Consider the following 21,579-nt stretch of genomic DNA (forward strand, 5'->3'; position numbering starts at 1 on the left):
CCCCGAGCTCAGAATTCGGGTTCAGGTTTGTTGAGACAAAGAGCAAGAGCCTGGCGCCAGGTTTTTTTTTATTTCTTTGCACGACTCCCTCTTCTGGCACCCAAGGTATTGACCACGTCAGTCAGTCGGTCCGTCGGTCGGTCGTCGTCGCAAATGTCCATTATCTCCAGCTTTTCTCCATTCCAGGACCACGGCCCAGAGCGCCAACGGGCCACCCGTCTAGTCGGAGCTAACACGACAACGGCCGAACGAGGTCTTTATCACCGGGAGAAAAAGGGTCTTGCTTGGCAGCACGTGCGGTTTACCGCGTCCACCCTCGCCCGCCGTACCCGAATCTACACTACTCAATGAGGTATACATAACATACGGCGGCCTCTGGGACCAATAATTGACCCGCGCGTCCTAGGAAATGATGGTACTACAATTAGTGACAGAGTATCCTATCAATCAATAGTACCTCCACGGTATATGGTCTCTACGCATTGGACGAGAAGACGCCGCTCGTCACAGAGATGTCAGGGAGCCGGTTTATTCGGTATATTGTAGTAGTAGTCTCGGCCCTCGACGACGGACTATTGGTCTCTTCGTTGACTATCGCTCCACGGTCGTAAAAACCGACTGCATACTATTCCTCCCGTCCACCTGTCCCTTTTATCCCTATTCCATGTCTCTCTGAGAGTCAGTCTGGTTGTTTCCCGTGGTGCGGACTTTGTAATGTTATCGCCCCCTTTGTATCCTGAATCCTCATTGACGGATGAATATAACAGAAGAAGGTCGCTGAAGGTTTGGACAGGGCTCACTTACATGATCTGAGCCATCCTCCATCTAGTCCTGGTCCAATACTGACCGTTCTACTTGGACCTCGCATCGCAAAAGGCCCAAGGCGGAAGCATCATCATCGCCGCCGATGACTCCATCATACGAGATCACGACGACTGATTGACTCCGGCATCCAGGTTTCGTGAGAGTCCAGTAGCGTCTCTTCGAGTGCTCATGACGAACAGGAGAAGAACTGCGAGGAAGTAGACAAGACTCCATATGAGGGTAATGTCGGGCGGCAAACTCCTTTGTCCTTGGTCCTTCTGATTTTGAAGGGCTAAAACATAGGACATAGTTTTGGTAGTTGGGTCGCGAAGCGTTGTTGAAGCGCGTACGGTGTTCGGCGACTCAGAGGGCAGTCCTGAAAGGGAACCTCTTGACCTGCGGCAATTCTCCCAGACTGTCCCTGATCTGCGAATTCGCGCCGTGATTAAGAAGGAGCCGTTCCAGCCTGTCGTTGCGCTGGCGGACAGCCTCATGTAATGGTGTTCCAAGACCGAGGCATTCGAACTGGCAGACCGACACCGGGTGATCGTGAAACATGAGTGCATTCGGTGAGGCACCTTTGCTTATGAGGAGCTCCACGACATCGTCTTCACGGTCGGCTCTGACGGCACAGTGTAGCGGCTGACCACGCCTCACGGAGGCGCCCAGCTCGAACAACAATTCGATGACTTCTCTCGAGGCCGATCCAGCTGCGATCGACAATGGTGTGATATCGTATCTACACTGAGCATTCGGATCCGCACCGTGTTCGACGAGCCACCTCACAAGCTCCGGGTCGAATAATGTGTCACTGTATTGTGGCAAGGTATCGTAAGAACAGCAATGTAGACCTTTACTCACGGCAGATGAGGAGGCCAATCATCTCTGACCCACGCATTAGTATCATAGCCGCCTAGCAGTAGGAGCTCGAGCATCGTGTATGAGCATTGCTTGACCGCGCTGACAAAGTCCCATCCCATGGGCTTCATGCCATTGGCTAGGAAAAGGTTTGACGATCCATCAGATCGTTTAACTCAACCGCAATTCGCATCGCCTCGACTTTATCGTCCGCCTCTGGATTTCCGCCTCCATGCTCTGCGCCGAACTCCAATAGACACCTGACTGTCTCGAAATCAGCCGATGCCGTTGCACGCGTGACGGGACCGGGAGCAGACAGCATTCTGGCTTTGTAACGGAATCTGCGAAGTCTCTTGGTGAGGATATCACCCCATGTTTCAGGGGCTAGCATGCCCAGGTGCCAGGGTGCCTCAGTTACTGGCGTGGCTGCGTGGTTGTTCCGATTCCGTCGCTGTCCTCCCGCTCTCCTACAATCCCAATAAGGACATGCCACGAACCAATGGGATTTATATGATGGAACCCTGGCCACTGACGCAGCCTCGCGCAAAGACTTATCCCTACCGGATATCGACATGGTAATCCTTGGGGTCGAGGTAGGCGCAGCACGGTCAAAGTCCGGGCATGAGAACGCTGCCTCTAGTACTATTTGCTCTGGAACGGGACACCGGACCAGTGTGGCCTGGAGAAGAAGAAAGTGGTGCATTGTCCATGAACGAATTGAAAAGCATCTTGCTATTATAGCCGCTTGAATTCTTAAAAAGGGTATTGTTCTCCGCCAAAGACAAATGTAAGAAGGACCTCAGACACGTCGAACCCTCGAAAGGTCTGCAGACCTTATATGCACCCAATTCTTTTTGGTTCCATCCTGAAAATGCTTTGCCTGTTGCCACTACCTGCGTGGGGGATATGCACATCATCATCGTCGTAAAGTTTCGGCAGATTATGCCATGTACTCCCTCACCGCCGCAATGCCTCTCCTCTTCTTTGCTCCACCCTGCAATGCCTGGGCCGCATTGTCATTTGGCTGCCCATCTCCAAATCCACATCCTCCGTCTCGAGTTTGTGCGATGATTGCCCCTGCGCACTTTCCAGTGTTGAACCCACAGCATCCCGAAGCGCAGTCTGCATCACTGAAACATTGCCCGGTGATGAATTGCGAAGCGTCGGCTTTGCCCACGTTTTGAGAGCCCGGGATGCTGCTATCGATGGGTGGGTTGGAGCCACTGGTTGTGCCAGTACCAGTGTTGGCAGTGGAGGCAGTGTTCGCCGGAGCCGGCGCAGAGGTAGCAGCCGAGGTGGGTTGTCCTCCACGAAGTAGTTGTGCAGCGTTATCATTTGGCTGAGCGTCGCCGAATCCACATCCGCCATCTCTTTCCTGGGCGACAATGGCACCAGCGCACTTTCCACTGTTGAAGCCGCAACATCCTGATGCACAATCTGCGTCACTGGTGCAGGCACCGGTGATGAATTGCGTTCCAGTGCCCACGTTACCGTTGCCAGATCCCGACGAGGGGGGAGAGGAAGTGGCAGCCGCAGGGGCAGGTGCGGCGGTTGCAGGAGACGTCGCACCAGCTGCGGCCGCTTGTGAGCTGAAGAAGGCTTGGGCTGCGATGTCATTGGGTTGCGCGTCACCAAAGCCACATCCTCCATCACGCGTCTGGGCTATGACAGGGCCGGCGCACAGGCCGCTGTTGAAGCCACAGCAGCTGGAGGCGCAGTCGGCATCGCTCGTACAGGGACCAGTGATGAATTGAGTACCTTGGCCGAGAACCAGCAGAGCCACTGTGTGTCCAGTGTCAGCGCGTGTCGTTATCGTGGGAAGCGGTTGGAAATATACTTACAGTTGAGTAGTAGAAATACAAGTGAGGAAGATCTTGGAGGAGTGTTTGAAATCATTTTGAGTATATGTCGCTGAACTGAACCGGCAGTTGTGTAGATAGAATGAATGTGAAATGTTGTCACAAAAGATGAACAGATAGAACAGAGCAAAGAATAGAAAGAAGGAGAGAATAGAACTTGGTTGATGGAATAAAGTAACGAGAAGCTGCGAGATACACCGTGTATTTGAATAAATCGTGCACTCAGGCATCAAAGATGCATCCTACCTTAGAAACCCCTTTTCTATTAGCAAATGGATTCCAGCCGGAGATCAATCCAGATGTCATGAGGCTGGATGGACACGAGATAATTTCCAATGAAGTGCTGGTGGAAGATGTAACCTCACTCCAATCGACAAGCACATCAACAGAAGAAGACAATGCGGATCAAACAGCGAAGGGCGAGGCTGAGACGGTAGTGAAGGGGTTCAGCCTCGTCGAGTGTCGCAGCTTGTTCCAGCGGTCAAGGGGCATGCGGGGATCAGCCTGGCGATTGGCTGCGGCTCGCTCATCTGAAGCACCAATCGTAACACCCTTGAGCCCTGTTTGAAGTCGAGTTTCACTTTGTCCACAAACGACGGTAGGCTTGGAAGAGAATCCACAGGAATGGATCTGTGGCTGGAAGAGGAGGTACCGAGGACAGGAGGATGGGGTAGTCGTTCGATTGACTAAGAAGGCGAAGCCATCGCAATCGTCGCTCATAGCTGCCTTGACGATTATTGACCAGTGCATCCCCCTTTTGTGCAGCGCGTCGTAAAACAATGGGCGGGTTCGAGGGACACGATACACGTGGACCTGCGTTCTCGTCAACAATCCCGGTGTTTCATGCACATCGGAGGGAAGATGGTATGCATCCTTCGCCAATCGATCGACGTATTCTACTGTTAGAGGAGCCGAGTTGAAGCGAGTTGTGTGTTGACCGCGGTTATTGTTGTGATACAGACTTACTTGTACGAGGTTCGCGACGGAAAACAAGAGTTTACTGGGAGGAGACACTTGTAAAAAGAAACTCCAGCCTGTTTTCTAGGTGGTGCGGGCCTAATAATTGGTGCTGGTGCTGCCCAGGTGCTTGGTTCCGTGGCTAGTGATGCCTAAATGACCCCCGGTACCATTAATTAGGCTCCGCGGCTTGCACCGATGGTAGCCTGTGGTCTCTGAGCCCTTGACATATTCGACACTTCACATTCTGCGCCTTCCAGTCTCCCCCCTCAGTTTCGTCTCAATTTGCCCAAGCATGCTGCGCTGTGCACTCATCATGCACCAGCTATGCCAATGGCGGGCGCCACCAACCCAAAAAGCCACAGTACCTGCTATTACTTCGAGTTGGTGGAGGATGAAATCCGCAGCCTGGCCTCAAAACGTTCCAGTTGTGCCACCACGACCCATCGAGTGTTACATCGTACAGATCAGACCTGGCGTATGACAAGATGCTCGCGGCAAGACACTGCTAGGTACAGTCGGTTCGGTATCACATGAGACCTCGGGCCATTCATTATCATATCATGATGATCGAGTGAAGCCAAAGCTTCCAACCACGGACATGTGCACACAATCCGATAACCTGGCATTCTGGGCCTCGCTTGTGCTATATTTCATTCCGCGGACTTGTCCGGGTCGAGGCAAGACATGCACGACATGTTAGATAAATGAAGAGGTTGACTTCGCAGGTTGTTGATGGACGCCGATATTGTATACCATTCCCTCGATGACGGACATTATCAGAACTGCCCCCAACGGCTACCAGGAGGTCCGAACCGGGCTAGGATGGCGAAAGGTGCTCTCTCCAACCAGCACCGAAGCCACCTTCAGCCTTCCGGTCATTGATATTGGTGATATTGACCATCTCGATCAAGAACGTCGAAGGGCTGTTGCACAACAGATATGCCATGCCGCAGCCAATGTGGGTTTTTTCTATGTCAGTAACCATGGTGTTCCGGACACAGTCATCGAAACCATCTTCTCAGAATGCAAACGCTTCTTCCATGAACTGAGTCTTCAAGAAAAAATGCAATATGACACAGAAAAGCATGAGCATTACTATGGCTATTACCCAATCAATCTTGACCCTAGTCTACCTGCAGGCGCAAGTACGTCCCACGACCCCCTAAGACTGAGCATTCCTGACATTTTCTAGAATTGAACGAAGGTATCAACTATGGCTACGAACCCGCCGTTGACCCCGATGCTGTTAATCCAAAGAACAACGGCGACAACTGGTGGCCGCCGGAGGAGCGTCTTCCTGGCTACGAGAAGAACGTCAAGGAATACATGTCTCGTGTCCTCGTGTTGAGTCGAGCTTTGCTGCGAATGTTTGCCCTCGGCCTCAATCTGGAGGAGAACTCATTCGACCACCTGGCTACTAAACCTTACTCTATTCTCAAGATGGCACATTACCCTGGAGTACTTGCTGGATCAGAAGAGCCATCGTCGATTCGTCCTCACACAGACTACGAGCTCTTGACGATCCTCTTACAGGATAATATCCCCTCCCTCGAGGTCCTGTCCAATACCGGACAGTGGATCCAAGCGAAACCCATTCCAGGTACATTTGTGGTCAACATCGGGGATTCCATGGCCATGCTCACCAATGGGCTTTTTGTGTCCACCATGCACCGAGTACTCAACCACTCAAGGCGAGACCGATACTCGGTCCCATTCTTTCTAGGAGGTGAGCTTCTTCAGATCAGTCATCTCAATGCAATCTGCTTACTTTCTACAGCAAACCAGGAGGCGGAATTGAAGGCTCTTGAACAATTTGTCACGTCCGATCAGCCGCCAAAATTCCAGCCCGTGACTTCGGGGGAATACGTCCGCCGATCTTTACAAGCAGTGTATTCAAAACCGAACATAGAGATAGTCCGGGAGACGATCGAACTTCAAGGGTAGGACACTCTCGAGGCACATGTCTATGGAGATGTGGTGAGATGCCTAAGGTACACAACACAAGCTTCCTCTGCTTCTGTCGGCCTCAACGCATGAACTTGCACGCGTGAAAGCGAATTGTATTGTCACATGCTCCATTTCCAGCTATCTACAGCAGGGCCACTCGATCACTCCGTCCAGATGTCGCTACTTCGCGGGTCAGATCCGACACAGCATACCACAATATATGTCAGCCTCGCCTAAGCCGTCAGCAGTTGATTGATCCTTCGGCAAGGGGCCCCAGTGTTCTCTCTATGAGCACACACGCCAAACGATATTTACGGTTGATTCGCATTCGATGTGAAACAGTGATCTGGCTCTACGGGGTGCTCATTTGCCCAGCATTACAGGATCTGTCGTCGTAATTGTGGCTGCCCATGAGAAGCAGATCGACACATTCTCCACCCTCATTGGAGGCTCCGTACTTGATAATTATACAAATGCCCCAAGGTCATCTCACAAAGGGCGGGTCACCGGGCCGCTTTTGCACCCTTTCACTTCATCCGGTCAATCTTGTGGAATACACATACTTCCATGTCTAGTTTCGAGGTTGAACAGCCCAGACTGGGATGCCAACGCCCAGGCAACCCATTTGTGAAACCAATTCTCCCCATGACAGGGGCCGTATTACACAGTCAATGCATATATAACTTCTCACAAAGCCGAGCATGTCGCTTGTTTCTTAAGGGTCCCCTCAGATCCTCGTCTCCGAGACACTGCGTAGCCGCTGTGCTTGACCGGGTCAGTTGAGACTTGACTCACTTCTTTCACTCTTTCACAGCGGGAAACAAGATGGCCAGACACGCATCCACGACCGATCTTCCAGACGATCCAGCCCCGAGGGTGGGACAAGATAACAAAGTCGACGCGGCAGCCGCAGAACCCATGAACGGCGCTACCACCCGTGCGCGAGTTGCCGGTGCCGTTGACATCCGAGAAGGCGTGAAGATACAGAAAAAGTACGACGAGGAGCGGCAGAAGCGGCTACGGCCGGACGGCGATGCGCAGTACGTGGACCTGGCGCTGTCGGAGGAGTTCAAGCACTATCGAGAAGACCCCTGGATCGACGAGCGCTCGGAAAAAGTGACCGTCAACGACGGCGAGCACGTCAAGTATCTCATCCTGGGGGCTGGAATTGGCGGCCTCCTCTTCGCCGTCAAGCTCATCAAGGCAGGCATATCGGCGTCGGAGATCCGTCTCGTTGACGCGGCGGGAGGTGTGGGAGGGACGTGGTATTATAACCGCTATCCGGGGTTGATGTGCGATATAGAGTCATATTGCTATCTTCCGCTTCTTGAAGAGATGGATTACGTCCCAGAGCACAAGTATGCATACGGCCACGAGATCAGGAAGTATTTGAACGCCGTCGCAGACAAGTATCGTCTCTCGGACACGGCCATGTTCCGCGCCAAAATCAATACCCTCGTCTGGGAAGAATCTAGCTGCCAGTGGAAAGTCGGCATGACCAAGGAGCACAAATCAGGCTCTCAGCTGAAGATCGATGTGACTGCGGAGTTTGTCGTTGCGGCATCTGGCCTGATTCTGCATCCGAAACTCCCTGCCGTTTCTGGGATCGAGAACTTCAAGGGTGCTTCGTTTCATACGTCGCGCTGGAACTATGCTCTCACTGGCGGTTCTGAGGGGAATCCAGTCCTTGACAGGCTCGCCGGGAAACGAGTGGGCATAATCGGGACTGGCGCCACGGCGGTCCAGGCAATTCCGCAACTTGCCAAGTATGCCGGACACCTCACTGTCTTCCAGCGGACTCCTTCCTCTGTCGACATACGTGGCCAACGCGCCACAGACAAGGACAGATGGACTTCTACCGTTGCATCTCATCCTGGCTGGTGGAGGGAGCGGAATCTCAACTTGGCAGCCCACATGTCTGGTGCCCTTCGACCCGATGATAGAGACCTTGTCAACGACCAGTCGACATCCTGCCTCTCATACCGTGGTGCGATTGGCGGGCCTGATCTGCCATCCTCGGTGGAGGAGATCCCGGCCTTTGTGGCACGTTTGCACGCTGTGGACCTGCCCCGCGCCGAGCGAATCCGCCAACGGGTTGATGAGGTTGTGAAGGACACCAGGACTGCTCAGGCGCTCAAGCATTGGTACACGACGTGGTGCAAACGACCAACATTCCATGATGACTATTTACCGTGCTTCAATCTTCCGAATGTCGAGCTTGTTGACACGAGTGGAAAGGGTGTCGATCGTCTCACGGCCACAGGAGCCGTTGTGGACGACAAGGAGTATCCGTTGGACATTCTGATCTTCAGTACTGGTTTTCGCGCCCCTGGAATCGGCAGCCCTGCGTCCCGTGCAGGTATGGTAAGTCATGCTCTCTTCTTGGAAGCGTTTTGGGTCTCAGTAGAGCCGCTGCCATCTGGCCCGTCTGTTTCTGCATCGGGCTAACGAGGAACCACAGAAAATTACCGGCAGGAATGGCAAAAACATGGACGCGAAGTGGGAAGAAGCCGTGGCGACGTTGCATGGGACTATGACACACGACTTCCCCAACTTCTTCATGCCTGGCCCGTTTCAGGCAGCTGCAACGGGGAACCAGACTTTTGCGCTCGACATCATGTCCAGCCATGTGGCCCATATCATCAGCCAAGCTCAGGCAAAGCATCCTGGTCAGAAAATAGTAATCGAGCCAACGAAGGAGGCGGAAGAGATCTGGTCGTGGGAAGTGCTGAAAAGAAGCATCGCATTCGCGGGGATGGCGGGTTGTACGCCTGGTTATCTCAATGGAGAAGGAGTCATGGACAGCTTGCCGATGGAGGCGAAGATGAAAGTCGCCAGAATGAGCATCTGGGGCGAGGGCATCCAACGTTTCATGGAGACGCTTGAAACTTGGGAACAGACTGGTAAGCTCGAAGGTTTGGAAGTGAGGCCGGTCGAGTCCTAAACTGGGCGATGTTCAGGTTCGGACTAGAGGCATCTTGATCAATAGAAGAAAATGGCTGTAGCCATTGTGGGGGACGGTGTTAAGACGGTGGGACGGATCATATTAACTGGTTAGACACGCCATGAGAGAGTATCTTTTCGTCCGCATGTCATGAACCGACCGGACGTTGGGAGCTTGCCTTCTAGTAGGAAATTGCTCAAGACACCAGTCGCAGCACAGCGCGAATACGACTCAGATGGCCGGTTTGACATGGCGTCTCAAGCCCGTTTTCGTGTCTGATCTGCAACCTCGGATGTCGGGAGGATCTACTGGTCCCTTGACGGTCGGAAGGCACATTGCCTAGAGACCAGGTGGTTGAGTTGACGGGAGCCCACTCGGTCAAGGAGACAACCTTGTGCCATGGAAGGCATCAAAGAGCAACATGATGATCGAACTCCCATTTACATACTCTGGGTATGTATGTAGAAGAAGGGGTTTGTCAGGATGGAAACAATGCGATTCCCGGCCCCGGATAAAACCACGTTCCGGTGCCAAGCCTCATATCGGTAGTCGGCGTCCCGGTCGTGCCATCACCGCCGACTGCCGGTTAGACTTCATCTCTTTTTCTCCTCTGACATGACCTCCTGTGTGAAATATTTGATGCTTTGTTGCTGGTTCAGCAACTGGGGGAATCACCACGCTGGATGTTGCCGGGTGGATCGTCTATCAGATCTCGAGGACGCCCCAGGATCCGTGCAAACTTGACCCCAGCATTCTGGATACCTCGGGGTGTGACCAATTTTACTCTCTGGGTACGGGGAAAGCACTTGCAGTCCTTCCTAGAGCCGTCACGCTCGAAAGAGGACGTTGAGATGTTTGGAAATGAGACTGAATCCAAGGGTTTGTGCTACTAACGATGTGATTACCTAGTCCGTGTGCCAGGACTTCAAGAAGCCGAACAAAACAACAGGTTTTCCTTTCACTGAGTCATGACTATGCAATTACCAAGCATATCATATTCCTCTCGACGTATCCTTTCTATAGGAGAGTTGGACGTGTGAGATCTGGGTCATGAAACTGGGCGTATCGCCATCACCAGCTCCCAGAACTGGAGTCGAGGGACCAGAGCCAGGCAACTCTACATCTGGAATCACTCTTTGTCATGATGTCTTCTTCTTTTCCAATATGTTGCTCGACCATGGAAGGGAGTCATCGCCTGAGACGAACGTTGCCTTTGTGCTCCAGGAAATCGGCCCAGAACGACCGCTGAATGGTTGGTTCCTCAACCCGAAAATTGTCCCAGGCAACCATTCAAGATATTTTTGCTCTAGGCAATGAGGGATATATGGGACCGACACACAGATCCAGGTTGGTGATACCATCCCTAATCACCACTGGCGGCGCGAGCTCACTGCATCCGTCAAGCCGGCTTCATAGCAGACGAGTGACGCCTCGAAGCACATGCTTTTCTCGCCGAAACGACGGTATGATCTCAGGATTCAAAGTTTTTCTTCATGCCTGTGAAGTGTACTGGAAGGTAGGTGCTATTGCAACGTCGAACAGGAGACGTCAAGCGCTGTAAGTTGATCATCAGGAATGGCAGCGAGATTGACAACTTTGCCACCATCGTTGCCTTACCATCTGTCTCAAAACGCAGGCTCGGGAAATTAGTCTGCCTGCAACTCTCTTGCGCTGTGGAAACCACCTGTGTTCGGATCCAGAAGCACCCGGGCTTTTCCCAGAGTGCGCAGCAATGACTTCACGCGGCACCAGCTTCACGAGCTAGATTGCAATCGAGATGGGCTTTTTTCTGGTCCTTGAAAGGGATCGCATAAATATTCGCCCCCAAGATGACTGGTGTCATCATCTTGGCCGTCAAACTGATGATGGGAACGGGGCAGCAGTGGTCGGCGGTGATACCAGAGATACCCGGAGATTTCGGGAAACGAGACAACAGCACCCCTTTCAGGCGAAACATGTCGCTTGTTGACCTGTTGCGGCGTCCAGGAAGTGGCTGAATCAGGAACGAAACCCCCCAATAACGAATGTGGAGGGCTATCGAGATCTGAGCGCACATGACAGGCCTCGACGGGAGCACGAGGAGCTATCTGATTGCGATTGGGGGGCTTGGGATTGGGGGTTCCCAATCAGAAAAAGATATTGAAGTGAACACCTCACAAGCACAGCAATGCAGCCCGCAACTGCCAGTAAGTTTCGGAGTCGACACAAGTCGAGCGGCCTGGGCTGATAAACTAACCATAATTGGGGTTGTACGGCGGCCAGGGTTGATGCATTATTATATGTCTACCGGCACCGACATCCCATTATCTTTTTGTCGACATTTTTGTTTCCGCCAACAACGACACCCCCAAAAATTATGTTACCGATGATTCCATGAACGGCCCCAAGATCAAAGATACTGACTTGCCCACCGGCATTGAGGCCTTGCGACAAGCCGGCATCGCCCATATCGGCGCAATAACCACAGAGCCACAGTATTCTGGGGCGCAAGCCACGCACATCCTACAACCCCTCTCCCCTCCGCGGTACCACAATGTCGATACGCATTATTATTCCAGCTTGTCGCCGAGCGACGCCGGACTTGATCAACAGCAAATACCGGGTCGATTAGACTACTACATGCAAAGCCCTGACCACGCAGCGGAGATGGCAGCCAAGGAAGAGAGGCGCAAACGCAACACCGCCGCCAGTGCACGGTTTCGCATGAAGAAGAAACAGAGGGAGCAGGCCTTGGAACGGAAGATGAGCCAGGTTCAAGACAAGAATGCGAAATTAGAAGAGAAGGTCAATCAGTTGGAAATGGAGAATAAATGGCTAAAGGATTTAATCACGGAGAAGAACAAGAGACCTGTGGGCGAGTACGGAGAACATGAAGATGATCTTGAGGCATTGGCACATGGGCGTATTGTCAGCGGGGCGAGCGAGACTTGACCACGATGGATAGAGTCGAGGACCAGAGCCCTTTTTCCTAGGTATACAATCTTTTCAACGACAACTCGAAGGATCTTTGGAGAGGGGGAGGGGGGAGGGAATCTGTGCTTGGTCAAACAAAGAATCAACGCAGGAGGCCCGCGGGCCGCACTGGACACTGGGGAGAAGTTGATATCAGGCATAACGACGCATCTTCATTTTCGCACGAATCTATGCTGTTAGTTTTGATGACCAACATCTTCCTAATTCCTGCGTGTTCACCAGTCAAAGATAGTCAGTTCCTTGTATGTTTCGCATCAGATGGACTCCATTTGAAGTCGTCATTAGAGCTGCGATGAGGATTGGGAGGTGTGGTCTGATCACGCCATTCTGTGGGACAAGCACGCCTAAAAAGGGTTTCTAGGTGGGAAGGCACAGCCTAGTGAGCCCCAGGAAAGGACCCAGCATGCCTATTGCAGCACCCTTGACGCCCGGAAAGGAGCATTTAGGCTTGTCCGGCGCAAGCTCGGAGGGAGCACCTCCCACTCTCACCGCCAGAAACAGTCGTCTCGACAATGAGCAAGTCCATTACCACATGCGATTTATCTGAGGCGAAGGCGCAGGTGTCGGAAACAATGGTTCCTCATATAACTGGAGTGACCTAGGTGCAGACAAAATAAATCGCCCCCAGCAGAGGAAGACGCAATGGTCTGGTGGAGGTCGTCGTTGCTTGTGCTCCTGGCGGCTGTAGCAAGCGGCCAGGCCAACGACTTGGAGCGCAGCCATGGAATCAGAGGACAGCAACCTCTCACTTCCAATGCGCAGTCCAGCTCCAGACCAAATATTGTCTTCATCTTGACTGATGATCAGGACCTGCGCATGAACTCTCTGTCTTATATGCCCCATGTGAAGGAGCACCTCATTGACCAAGGCACATTCTTCCAGCGCCATTACTGCACCATTGCGCTCTGTTGCCCGTCACGCGTGAGCTTGTGGACAGGGAGAGCAGCTCATAACACCAATGTCACCGATGTCAATCCTCCCTATGGTCTGTTCCTCCCCCTTGATACCACGATCCTCTAGGACACCTCCTGACTGCGTTACTCTCTAGGTGGCTATCCCAAGTTTGTCAGCCAGGGCTTCAATGAGGCATGGCTTCCCGTCTGGCTGCAAGATGCTGGCTACAACACGTATTATACGGGCAAGCTCTTCAACTCCCACGGCGTGAACAACTACGACTCGCCGTTTGTCAACGGTTTCATTGGTTCCGACTTTCTCCTGGACCCTCACACCTATGAATACCTAAACGCCAGCTTCCAGCGAAATCGAGAGCCCCCTGTCAGCCATGAGGGAGAGTATTCCACCGACGTCCTCGCCAGGAAGGCGTATGGATTCCTGGAAGATGCCATCTCGGAGCAGAAGCCGTTCTTCTTGACAATTGCCCCCAATGCTCCTCACAGCAATGTCAAATTTGAGGAGAGTTGGTTCAACGGGAGTGCTTCGGCTCATACAATCACGACCACTCCCCCCATCCCGGCTGACAGGCACAAACACTTATTCCAAGATGCTGTGATCCCGCGCACTCCAAGCTTCAATCCAGACGAGGTGAGTCTGTCACTCGCTTCCAAGACATGAACTAACCACTTGGACGCAGCCTCACGGCGTTTCCTGGATCAGCACTTTGCCCAAGCAGAACAAGACAAACGTTGATTTCAACGACGAGTTCTATCGCAACCGATTACGTGCCCTCCAAGCGGTCGATGAGATTGTCGATGGTGTCGTCGCTCGTTTGAAAGAGCATGGGATACTCGACAATACTTACGTGTTCTACTCGACCGACAATGGCTACCACATAGGTCAACACCGTCTGCAGCCGGGCAAGGAGTGCGGCTATGAAGAAGACATCAATATCCCCTTGATTGTCCGTGGTCCTGGCATACCAAGAGGGAAGTCGAGTGAACTTGTAACCTCCCACACGGATCTGGCGCCTACCTTTCTGTCTCTGGCGGGCGGGCAAATTCGATCGGACTTCGACGGCAGCATAATTCCTTTGACTGCCAATCAACTCGATGATGACTCTGTCGACACACGCGGAGAGCATGTGAACATTGAGTACTGGGGCTTTGCACTTGCAGAGGGCAAATACGGGAGTGCAATGTACTGGAACAACACCTACAAGGGACTTAGAGTGATCGGCACCAACTATAATCTGTACTACAGTGTGTGGTGTAGTGGTGAACACGAACTCTATGATTTGAGGGTATGTCAATTCCGCGTCTTGTGTGGGACTCTTACAATACTGACGACTCACTCCCAGAACGATCCTTACGAGACACATAATCTGTTCAATTCGAATCACTCTTCTATCTTCGAAGTTCCGACCACAGCGCCGGCCACTCCGCCAACTGTCACCACTTTACAACACCTCATCTCTCGGCTGGATTCGCTGGTCATGGTTCTCAAGACATGCAAAGGACGGACTTGTACACACCCGTGGGAGACACTCCATCCCCACGGCGAGGTAGGCAACCTGCAAGATGCCCTTGATGCACGCTACGACGACTTCTATGAGCTCCAGCAGGAAAGAGTTCGGTTCGAAAAGTGCGAGAAGGGCTACATCCTAGAGAGTGAAGGGCCTCGGCATGTGAAGGCATTTTCACCTGGAGATCATGGACCCAGAGGAGGAGTGCATTGGAGTGAGCTAGTATAACACTTCACCGTAGTATAGAAATGCCGAATCGACATCTACACTCTTGATGGGTTTATCTCAGCCCAGGCGTGCTCGCGACATTTGCCTTCGCTTGCGCAAGACATTGAATTGTGCCTGCAGCCGAGAGGTTCCACTTGATAGACGTTGGTGGCGCGCTGAACGCCCTGATAGACGTAGGGGGCTACAAGTAGAAATGCTTGATGCTCGATGCGTGCTTGCCTCGTGTTTTTGCGTGATCACGATGCGGATCCTTTCCACGGACTGGCCTTCCCCGTCAGGCCCCTTCAAGGCCGTCCAGCCCATCTGCCCATCCAGCCGTGCCAGCTTTTGGTTGGGCCTGCATGCTGCCCATTGTTGACCGACCTTTGGGTGGAAACCTCCGAGTTGGGATTATGACTGGATCCAGACACCAGTCACACACGAGCCGATTAAATATGCTGGGTTTTATTGACTCTCGCCTTTGCGAGACCACCGCAATACACTGTCATGGGGGATAGGGATGAGGACAGAGATGGGATTGGGCATGTCGCCGCAGATGAGACGACTGCGCTGCTGCGGACCGACTCCGAGTCCTCAGACTTTGACCAACAGTCATACAGGACCTCATTGCGCCGACATTCCTCTGCCAACCTCCCTCCGTACTACCAAGATCCTACACCCGCAGACGGGGCCACTGAACCCTCGTCGGCGCTGACCATCTGGACCATTGTGCCCGTCTCACTTCTCGGTGCGTCCCGTCATGTGTCTGCACTCGAAAGCAATGCTGATCTCCTGACAAGGTGTTTTCGTCTCCAACCTCGACGGCAGCCTGATCATCGCATCGAGTCAACAGATCGCCTCAGAGTTCAACGCGCTGTCAAGTGCCTCGTGGCTGATCACCAGCTTTGTACTTGCACTGTGTGCCAGTCAACCCCTTGTAAGACGCCTCGAATCATACCAAAGGGCTGCCGCTGATCTATGTCTCGAACAATAATAGTATGGCAAACTGAGCGACATCTTTGGCCGGCGGAGTAACTTGAGCGTCGCCTACATTTTCTTCGCAGCAGGATGCTTCCTCTGGTGAGTGCCACCGACAAGTCCGAGGTCCTGGGTGTGGACGTCTATTTACTCGATCGCAGTGGTATCGGTCGCGAATACTGGCATGTGGTTGCTGGTCGAGCCATTTCTGGCGTTGGAGGTGCTGGCATGACGGCGCTGGTATCTATCATCATTGCTGGTACGAGGACATGTAAACCACACGGCCAACGACCGACTCGACTGACCTACCTGCAGATGTCGTCCCTGTGAGAGAGGTCGCAACCTGGAGGAGCTACGTGAATATTGCTGCCACGACAGGGCGAGCAGCTGGCGGACCCCTGGGTGGCTGGCTCTGCGACACAATCGGCTGGCGATGGTGCTTCTACGGCCAAGTCCCTCCCACGATCATCGGTCTCCTTCTCATCCTCTGGAAACTACCGAATAAGACGCCAAAAACAGTCAAACCGGACGAGGAAGCCTCGTTCAAACAGAAGCTGGCGCGGGTGGACCTGACGGGTGCTGTTACCCTGATCATCACCATCGTCAGCTTCCTCCTGGTGTTGGAGTTTCTGAACGAGGACCTCCCCCGGGTCTACGTCGTGGTCCCGGCTGTTCTTTTCTTCGGGTTTGTGACTCTCTTCTACCTCACCGAGAGCCGCTGGGCCAAAGAGCCGATCTTGCCCATCGAGCTCCTCACCAGCCGGGAGACCCTGACGGCCTACCTGCTTGCGGGACTGCAGATGACGGCCCAGTTCAGCCTCTTCTACTCGGTCCCCATCTACTTCCAAATCGTCTCCGGCTCGAGCGTGGGCAATGCGGGACTGCGCCTTGTCCCCGCCGTGGCGGGCAATGCCACCGCGGGTCTGCTGGCGGGCTTCACCATCTCCAGGACAGGACGGTATAAGCTCTTCACCCTGCTGGGCAACGTGGGCGGCTGCCTGGGCTATCTGATGGTCCTCCTTCGCTGGCGCCGCGGTGCCATCCACCCGGCCGAGACGTTGTACCTGTTCTTGGGCGGCTTCGCTTCCGGCACGAACCAGTCGACCACCTTTATCCACCTCGCCGCGAGCCTGGAGCCGAGCAAGATGGCCATTGCGGGCACGACCCTGTATCTCTGCCACAACCTCTTTCTCCTGGTCGGCATCCAGTTTTCTACCGCCCTGTTGCATTTCCGGTTGAGGAGCGATTTGGAGTCCGGACTGGAGGGCGTCAAACACAAGAAAAAGGTGCGTATACACATACATTTTCTATTCTCAAGTCCTGTCCTTGGTGCTTTCCATTTGTGTATTATACGAACCCAGCGATACAGACGAAGGATATATCTTATTCCTTCGGAAGCCTAACAGCTCTTCCTTCATCCTCAAAATTTCTCATAACCCGCCTCTACTCGATTTACCCTCGGTCTCTACTTCAAGGAAAAGCCAGCTCTGAACTAACACAACCCTCTCGTGTCGGGGACAACTGCACAGATCATCGAATCCGCCGTCTCCAGCATCAAATCGATCCGCAACCTTCCGCCACTCATCAGAGACATCGTCGTGCGAGCCTACCTCGACGGCCTGAGTTGCACCTTTGGTAAGACGCAATTTTGTTGCTATTTTCCTGCTAGATTTTCATCCATTCATATAAACTAACGTGGCACGCTTTGTATTCTGCAGCCATGTCCGTGGCCTTTGCCTTTTTGGGGTTGTTGGTTGCCATCACGATGAGGGAGAAGAGACTATAGAGAGCAGCGGGTAGTGGGTGGCGAGTAGCGAGATGGAATGAAATCTGAATGCGTCTCCGTCTTCGTCTTCGATATGATGGGAAACGGGCGTGTGAGAGTGTGATAGGGTGGGGTAGGGTAGGGTAATCAGAGGGTGACGGTGCTTTTAGAGGAGAGATTGGGAGAGGAAGTGGGTAGGAAATGGAAATGGAAATGGAAATGGAAATGGAAATGGAAATGGGAAAGGAGAAGGAAAAGGAAAAAGTATACTGCGTCATGGTCACGGCCACGGTCCTGGCCACGGCTATTTTTATAGAGGTGTCATAAAGTAATCCGAGGTAGATGGTATTATGGTAGAGGACAGGACATTCAAGTATTTTTGTTATCTTGGGGGGAAGAAAGAGAGAAGTAGAAAGTGGAAGTGGGAGAGAGAGACGGAGAGAGAGACGGACAGGTATGCATATAATATGGCATCAATACTTTTTTCTCGCGTCTATCTATCTATTCATCTACCAGCCTGCCAGTCAGCGAGTCAAGAGTAGAGAGCACCGAACTGCAGTTCAGTACACTGCGGACTCTCTCTGGGTGTATTCATTCCCTGCTGCGACAGGAATCCATCCGCAGAAGCGTCGACGTCAAAGACTAGAAAGAACCCATTCAACCTTGTCCTCTACGATATCGCTTCCCAGCTGGCTTGGCTGACTCGACTCAGTGTCCGAAGCGGAAATCCAGCCTCTTGTTCCCCTTGTCGGTGGTGGTGCGGAGGTAGTGGATCCGCTCCTCGCGGGTCATCGAGTACCAGATGTTGTCGCGCTCGGCGTTCTTGCGGACGTAGTAGATCTTTGCGCCGATGAAGACGATGATGTTCCAGGCGACGACGCCCAACAGGGCCTTGTTGCCCGTGTAGTAGTAAGGGGCGTCGCCCTTGCGGTAGATCTGCGAGGAGAAGATGTTGGACGCCTGCACGGCCATGTTGTACAGCGAGGAGCCGACGGTGCGGGTGCGCACGGACCCGGCGTTGCGCGACGTGAGCGCCACGAGGATCGCGTGAATGTACGGGTAGCCCACCAGGAGGGTCGACAGCGTCCATTTGGCCCAGTTGGAGCCCGAGAATTGCGGCGGCAGCGCCACCAGCGCCACCAGCAGGGGCAGAGCCCAGAACTGGGTGATCACGCCGAGGAGCAGGCGCTGGTTGATCTTCTCCGACGCCCACGTCCAGAACAACAGTTGGATGATGAAGAGCGTGTACGCCGGGATGGTCAGCAGGTTGGTCTCGAACGTGTCGAACCCCAGCGCCTTGCACGTCAGCGTGATGTATGCCTGCGGAGGTGTGCTCGGGATCGTCCACGACAGGCCGATGAGGTAGATGGGCCACATGTCGTAATCCGTCAGGGCCGACCAGAAGAGGTCGAAGCTGAGACCCTGTCGGTTGTGCATGGTCGCTTTGCCGGGGTCGTCTCGCAGGATGCGTGTCACCATGATGACCTCTTCTCGTTCTGTGAACCAGCCGTTCTTCGGCCGGAGGAGCCCCTTGGTCCAAATCTTTCGGCCGCCTTTACGGGCCGCGGCGTTGCGGGCGGTCTGAGTCGGAGAGGCCGGCAGATACAACCACGTAAAAATCCCGATCAGGCCGGTGAGGGCTCCCTCGATCGCGAACAGGTACCTCCATCCCTCGATGCCGCCGTGGCCACGGAGATGCAGGATGCCATATGCAAGAAACGCGCCCACAATCTGGGTAGATTGGTAAGATGTCCAGAACCAGCTCAAACGCTTGGGAAGTTCCGCATTGGTGAAGAAGTAGCTCAGGTAGAGGATGGTATCTGGAATAAACCCCCCCTCAATGAGGCCCAGCAGGAACCGGCAGACGAAGAAGCTGTTTTTTCCGGATAATGCCGCCTGCGATGCTGCAACTGCGCTCCAGGACACCATCTGGATGGGGATCCAGGTATCGGGGCCAAGCTTCTTGCTGATAAGCTGAGAGGGAAGCTCGGCGAACAAGAAGGAGCAGTAAAAGATGGTCATGCCGTTGTTATAGTCGTTGGTATTCATATTCAAATCGCCTGCGCGCTCGTCAGCTTCCTGCTCATGCTATAAGAGATGACCCATCAATCGTACTCAGCATGTTGTCAGACAATGCTTGGGTGATATTGCCTCGATCGAGCTGGAGTGCAAAGAACATGATGCATGCTGGAAGGGCAATTCGCCAATCGAGCTAACAAACAGACGGGTTAGCCAGGGACAAGAATTGGTATTCTGAGTAAGGAGCAACAACATACTCTCCTGACCAGAGCCTTCTCCTCTTCCGGAGACCACTCAGCCGAGGGATCGAAACGATGTGTGCCCTCAAACCCTTCGATCGGTTTGTAGATTTCCGTAGCCTCCGGAGCCTCGAAGACGTTGTTCACGTTCTTGACGAGTGAGTTTCCGTTCTGCTCGAAAGACGACGTCTCGGAGTCGAGATCGACGTCCGCGTCAACAGACACATGGCTGATGTCCTTGCCACCAAGCTGCCACCACTTCCGTTGTCTTGGCTTTCTTGTTGCTTCCTTGTTTCTTTCAACGGTGGATGGCACCACCTGGGACTCGACCGATTTGTCCATGGTGACTGCAAGCCTTGGGACAAGATGAACTAGATGGGAGTGCGACGCTTTCCAAGAGCCGAGAGTGCAGGGGGCAGCAGAGGCTTATATAGAGCACGAACCACTATCTTCTGCCACTGCTCGGCATTCAATGCTTCATCGATTATGGATTTTTTTCGGCGAGGTACCGGCCACACAGAAAAGTTCTAGACGACGCCAGCCAGGGATGATCGACTTGGTTTTCTTCAGAGATTGTTGCCACACCAAGCTGGTGGATGTTGTTGTCAGATGGTGGGATGATTGCGTGATTCGGAACGTGGTATTGCTGAGACCTGTACCCTTCCATTTTGAACGTGGTCTGCGAGGGTTGTCCAGCCAATATGATGCAAAATCCACCAGCATCTCGACAAGACTGTCTGCGCCGGCCATGTACCGCTCCATACGACTAGATTTGGCATGCTGAGGTTTGCTGATCCGTGTGATCGCGGGGAAAGAAAGCCGCAGTGAATTGACGACTGTGTTGCACAAAATCCTGCAGTAGCACCTTGACCGAGCCAAGAACTCGAAGGAGAAATGCTCGAAATATCTATCCGGCAAATAGGCATCTTGCACACCCGATGCTAAGACTCCTTGTCCCGACGCGTGCCAACCCCAGCAGATGAAGAGGCTAACAATGTACAGGAATTCGCCATCGCAGGTTTGACAGCCACATGCTTTGGGTCGCTAAGCTGGTGTGAAAGGGATAACAACGTGGTGGAGATAGGGTTTGTTCAGGGATGGCGTGATTGGCCGAGGGCGATTGCAAGCTTGATGTCGAAGTGCGACCGACATCTTGGACAAACAGAGCACGCCATCACGGGCATTCTGACACCTTTTTCCATCCACTCTGGGCTGGTCGAGTCGTTGTCCAGGCCGCGATGGGCGAGTTGACCTGCTGCAAAGGACGACAATTTTGGGCTTGTCTCATTGGTTCTTTCCACAAGGCAAACTGCCCTTATCATTCCCACCAAAGCCATCTCCCACAATGGCGAACGGAGGGGGGCTGGGCATTTTGTATCGCTGCGCCGTGCATGTCAGACATGGATGTCAGCACGTGGAATGTACCGGGGTCCTTGGGAGACCACCTCATGGATCAATCCATAACACGATTTGGCGTGAGTGAAACGATGTCCAGGCACGGAGAGTAAGTGATGGTGGAGATTGTGGAGGAGCTTGATCAACCGGAGAGGAGCTGGGGTTGTCTGTAGTGCCAAGTCTCACGTGATTTATGCATAAATTTTCATGAG

General features: G+C 53.2%; 8 protein-coding genes across 8 annotated transcripts; 5 read left to right on the forward strand and 3 right to left on the reverse strand.

Moving 5' to 3' along the window:
• Positions 1–1,167: 1,167 nt before the first annotated feature.
• Positions 1,168–1,784, reverse strand: AYO20_07830 (hypothetical protein; the record flags this gene model as incomplete). The annotated part of the gene is made up of 2 exons (XM_022646114.1): positions 1,168–1,615; positions 1,666–1,784. 2 exons carry the CDS (start codon positions 1,782–1,784, stop codon positions 1,168–1,170), a joined length of 567 nt encoding a protein of 188 aa, XP_022497908.1.
• Positions 1,785–2,602: 818 nt separating this feature from the next.
• Positions 2,603–3,558, reverse strand: AYO20_07831 (hypothetical protein; the record flags this gene model as incomplete). Its single annotated transcript, XM_022646115.1, has 2 exons — positions 2,603–3,444; positions 3,504–3,558. 2 exons carry the CDS (start codon positions 3,556–3,558, stop codon positions 2,603–2,605), a joined length of 897 nt encoding a protein of 298 aa, XP_022497909.1.
• Positions 3,559–5,244: 1,686 nt separating this feature from the next.
• Positions 5,245–6,425, forward strand: AYO20_07832 (hypothetical protein; the record flags this gene model as incomplete). Its single annotated transcript, XM_022646116.1, has 3 exons — positions 5,245–5,626; positions 5,674–6,207; positions 6,259–6,425. 3 exons carry the CDS (start codon positions 5,245–5,247, stop codon positions 6,423–6,425), a joined length of 1,083 nt encoding a protein of 360 aa, XP_022497910.1.
• An 828-nt stretch (positions 6,426–7,253) lies between these two features.
• On the forward strand, positions 7,254–9,372 carry AYO20_07833 (hypothetical protein; the record flags this gene model as incomplete). The annotated part of the gene is made up of 2 exons (XM_022646117.1): positions 7,254–8,792; positions 8,890–9,372. 2 exons carry the CDS (start codon positions 7,254–7,256, stop codon positions 9,370–9,372), a joined length of 2,022 nt encoding a protein of 673 aa, XP_022497911.1.
• A 2,373-nt stretch (positions 9,373–11,745) lies between these two features.
• AYO20_07834 (hypothetical protein) lies at positions 11,746–12,303 on the forward strand (the record flags this gene model as incomplete). Its single annotated transcript, XM_022646118.1, has 1 exon — positions 11,746–12,303. The coding sequence occupies one exon, from the start codon at positions 11,746–11,748 to the stop codon at positions 12,301–12,303; it is 558 nt and encodes a 185-aa protein (XP_022497912.1).
• A 684-nt stretch (positions 12,304–12,987) lies between these two features.
• Positions 12,988–14,992, forward strand: AYO20_07835 (hypothetical protein; the record flags this gene model as incomplete). Its single annotated transcript, XM_022646119.1, has 4 exons — positions 12,988–13,330; positions 13,394–13,887; positions 13,937–14,542; positions 14,600–14,992. 4 exons carry the CDS (start codon positions 12,988–12,990, stop codon positions 14,990–14,992), a joined length of 1,836 nt encoding a protein of 611 aa, XP_022497913.1.
• A 486-nt stretch (positions 14,993–15,478) lies between these two features.
• On the forward strand, positions 15,479–17,735 carry AYO20_07836 (hypothetical protein; the record flags this gene model as incomplete). Its single annotated transcript, XM_022646120.1, has 7 exons — positions 15,479–15,719; positions 15,772–15,908; positions 15,969–16,051; positions 16,111–16,208; positions 16,265–17,235; positions 17,479–17,584; positions 17,668–17,735. 7 exons carry the CDS (start codon positions 15,479–15,481, stop codon positions 17,733–17,735), a joined length of 1,704 nt encoding a protein of 567 aa, XP_022497914.1.
• A 687-nt stretch (positions 17,736–18,422) lies between these two features.
• Positions 18,423–20,314, reverse strand: AYO20_07837 (hypothetical protein; the record flags this gene model as incomplete). The annotated part of the gene is made up of 3 exons (XM_022646121.1): positions 18,423–19,774; positions 19,830–19,926; positions 19,991–20,314. The coding sequence occupies 3 exons, from the start codon at positions 20,312–20,314 to the stop codon at positions 18,423–18,425; spliced, it is 1,773 nt and encodes a 590-aa protein (XP_022497915.1).
• Positions 20,315–21,579: the final 1,265 nt, after the last annotated feature.

This window comes from Fonsecaea nubica, assembly GCF_001646965.1.
Source record: "Fonsecaea nubica strain CBS 269.64 chromosome Unknown Scaff57, whole genome shotgun sequence".
In the NCBI taxonomy this organism is placed as follows: domain Eukaryota; kingdom Fungi; phylum Ascomycota; class Eurotiomycetes; order Chaetothyriales; family Herpotrichiellaceae; genus Fonsecaea; species Fonsecaea nubica.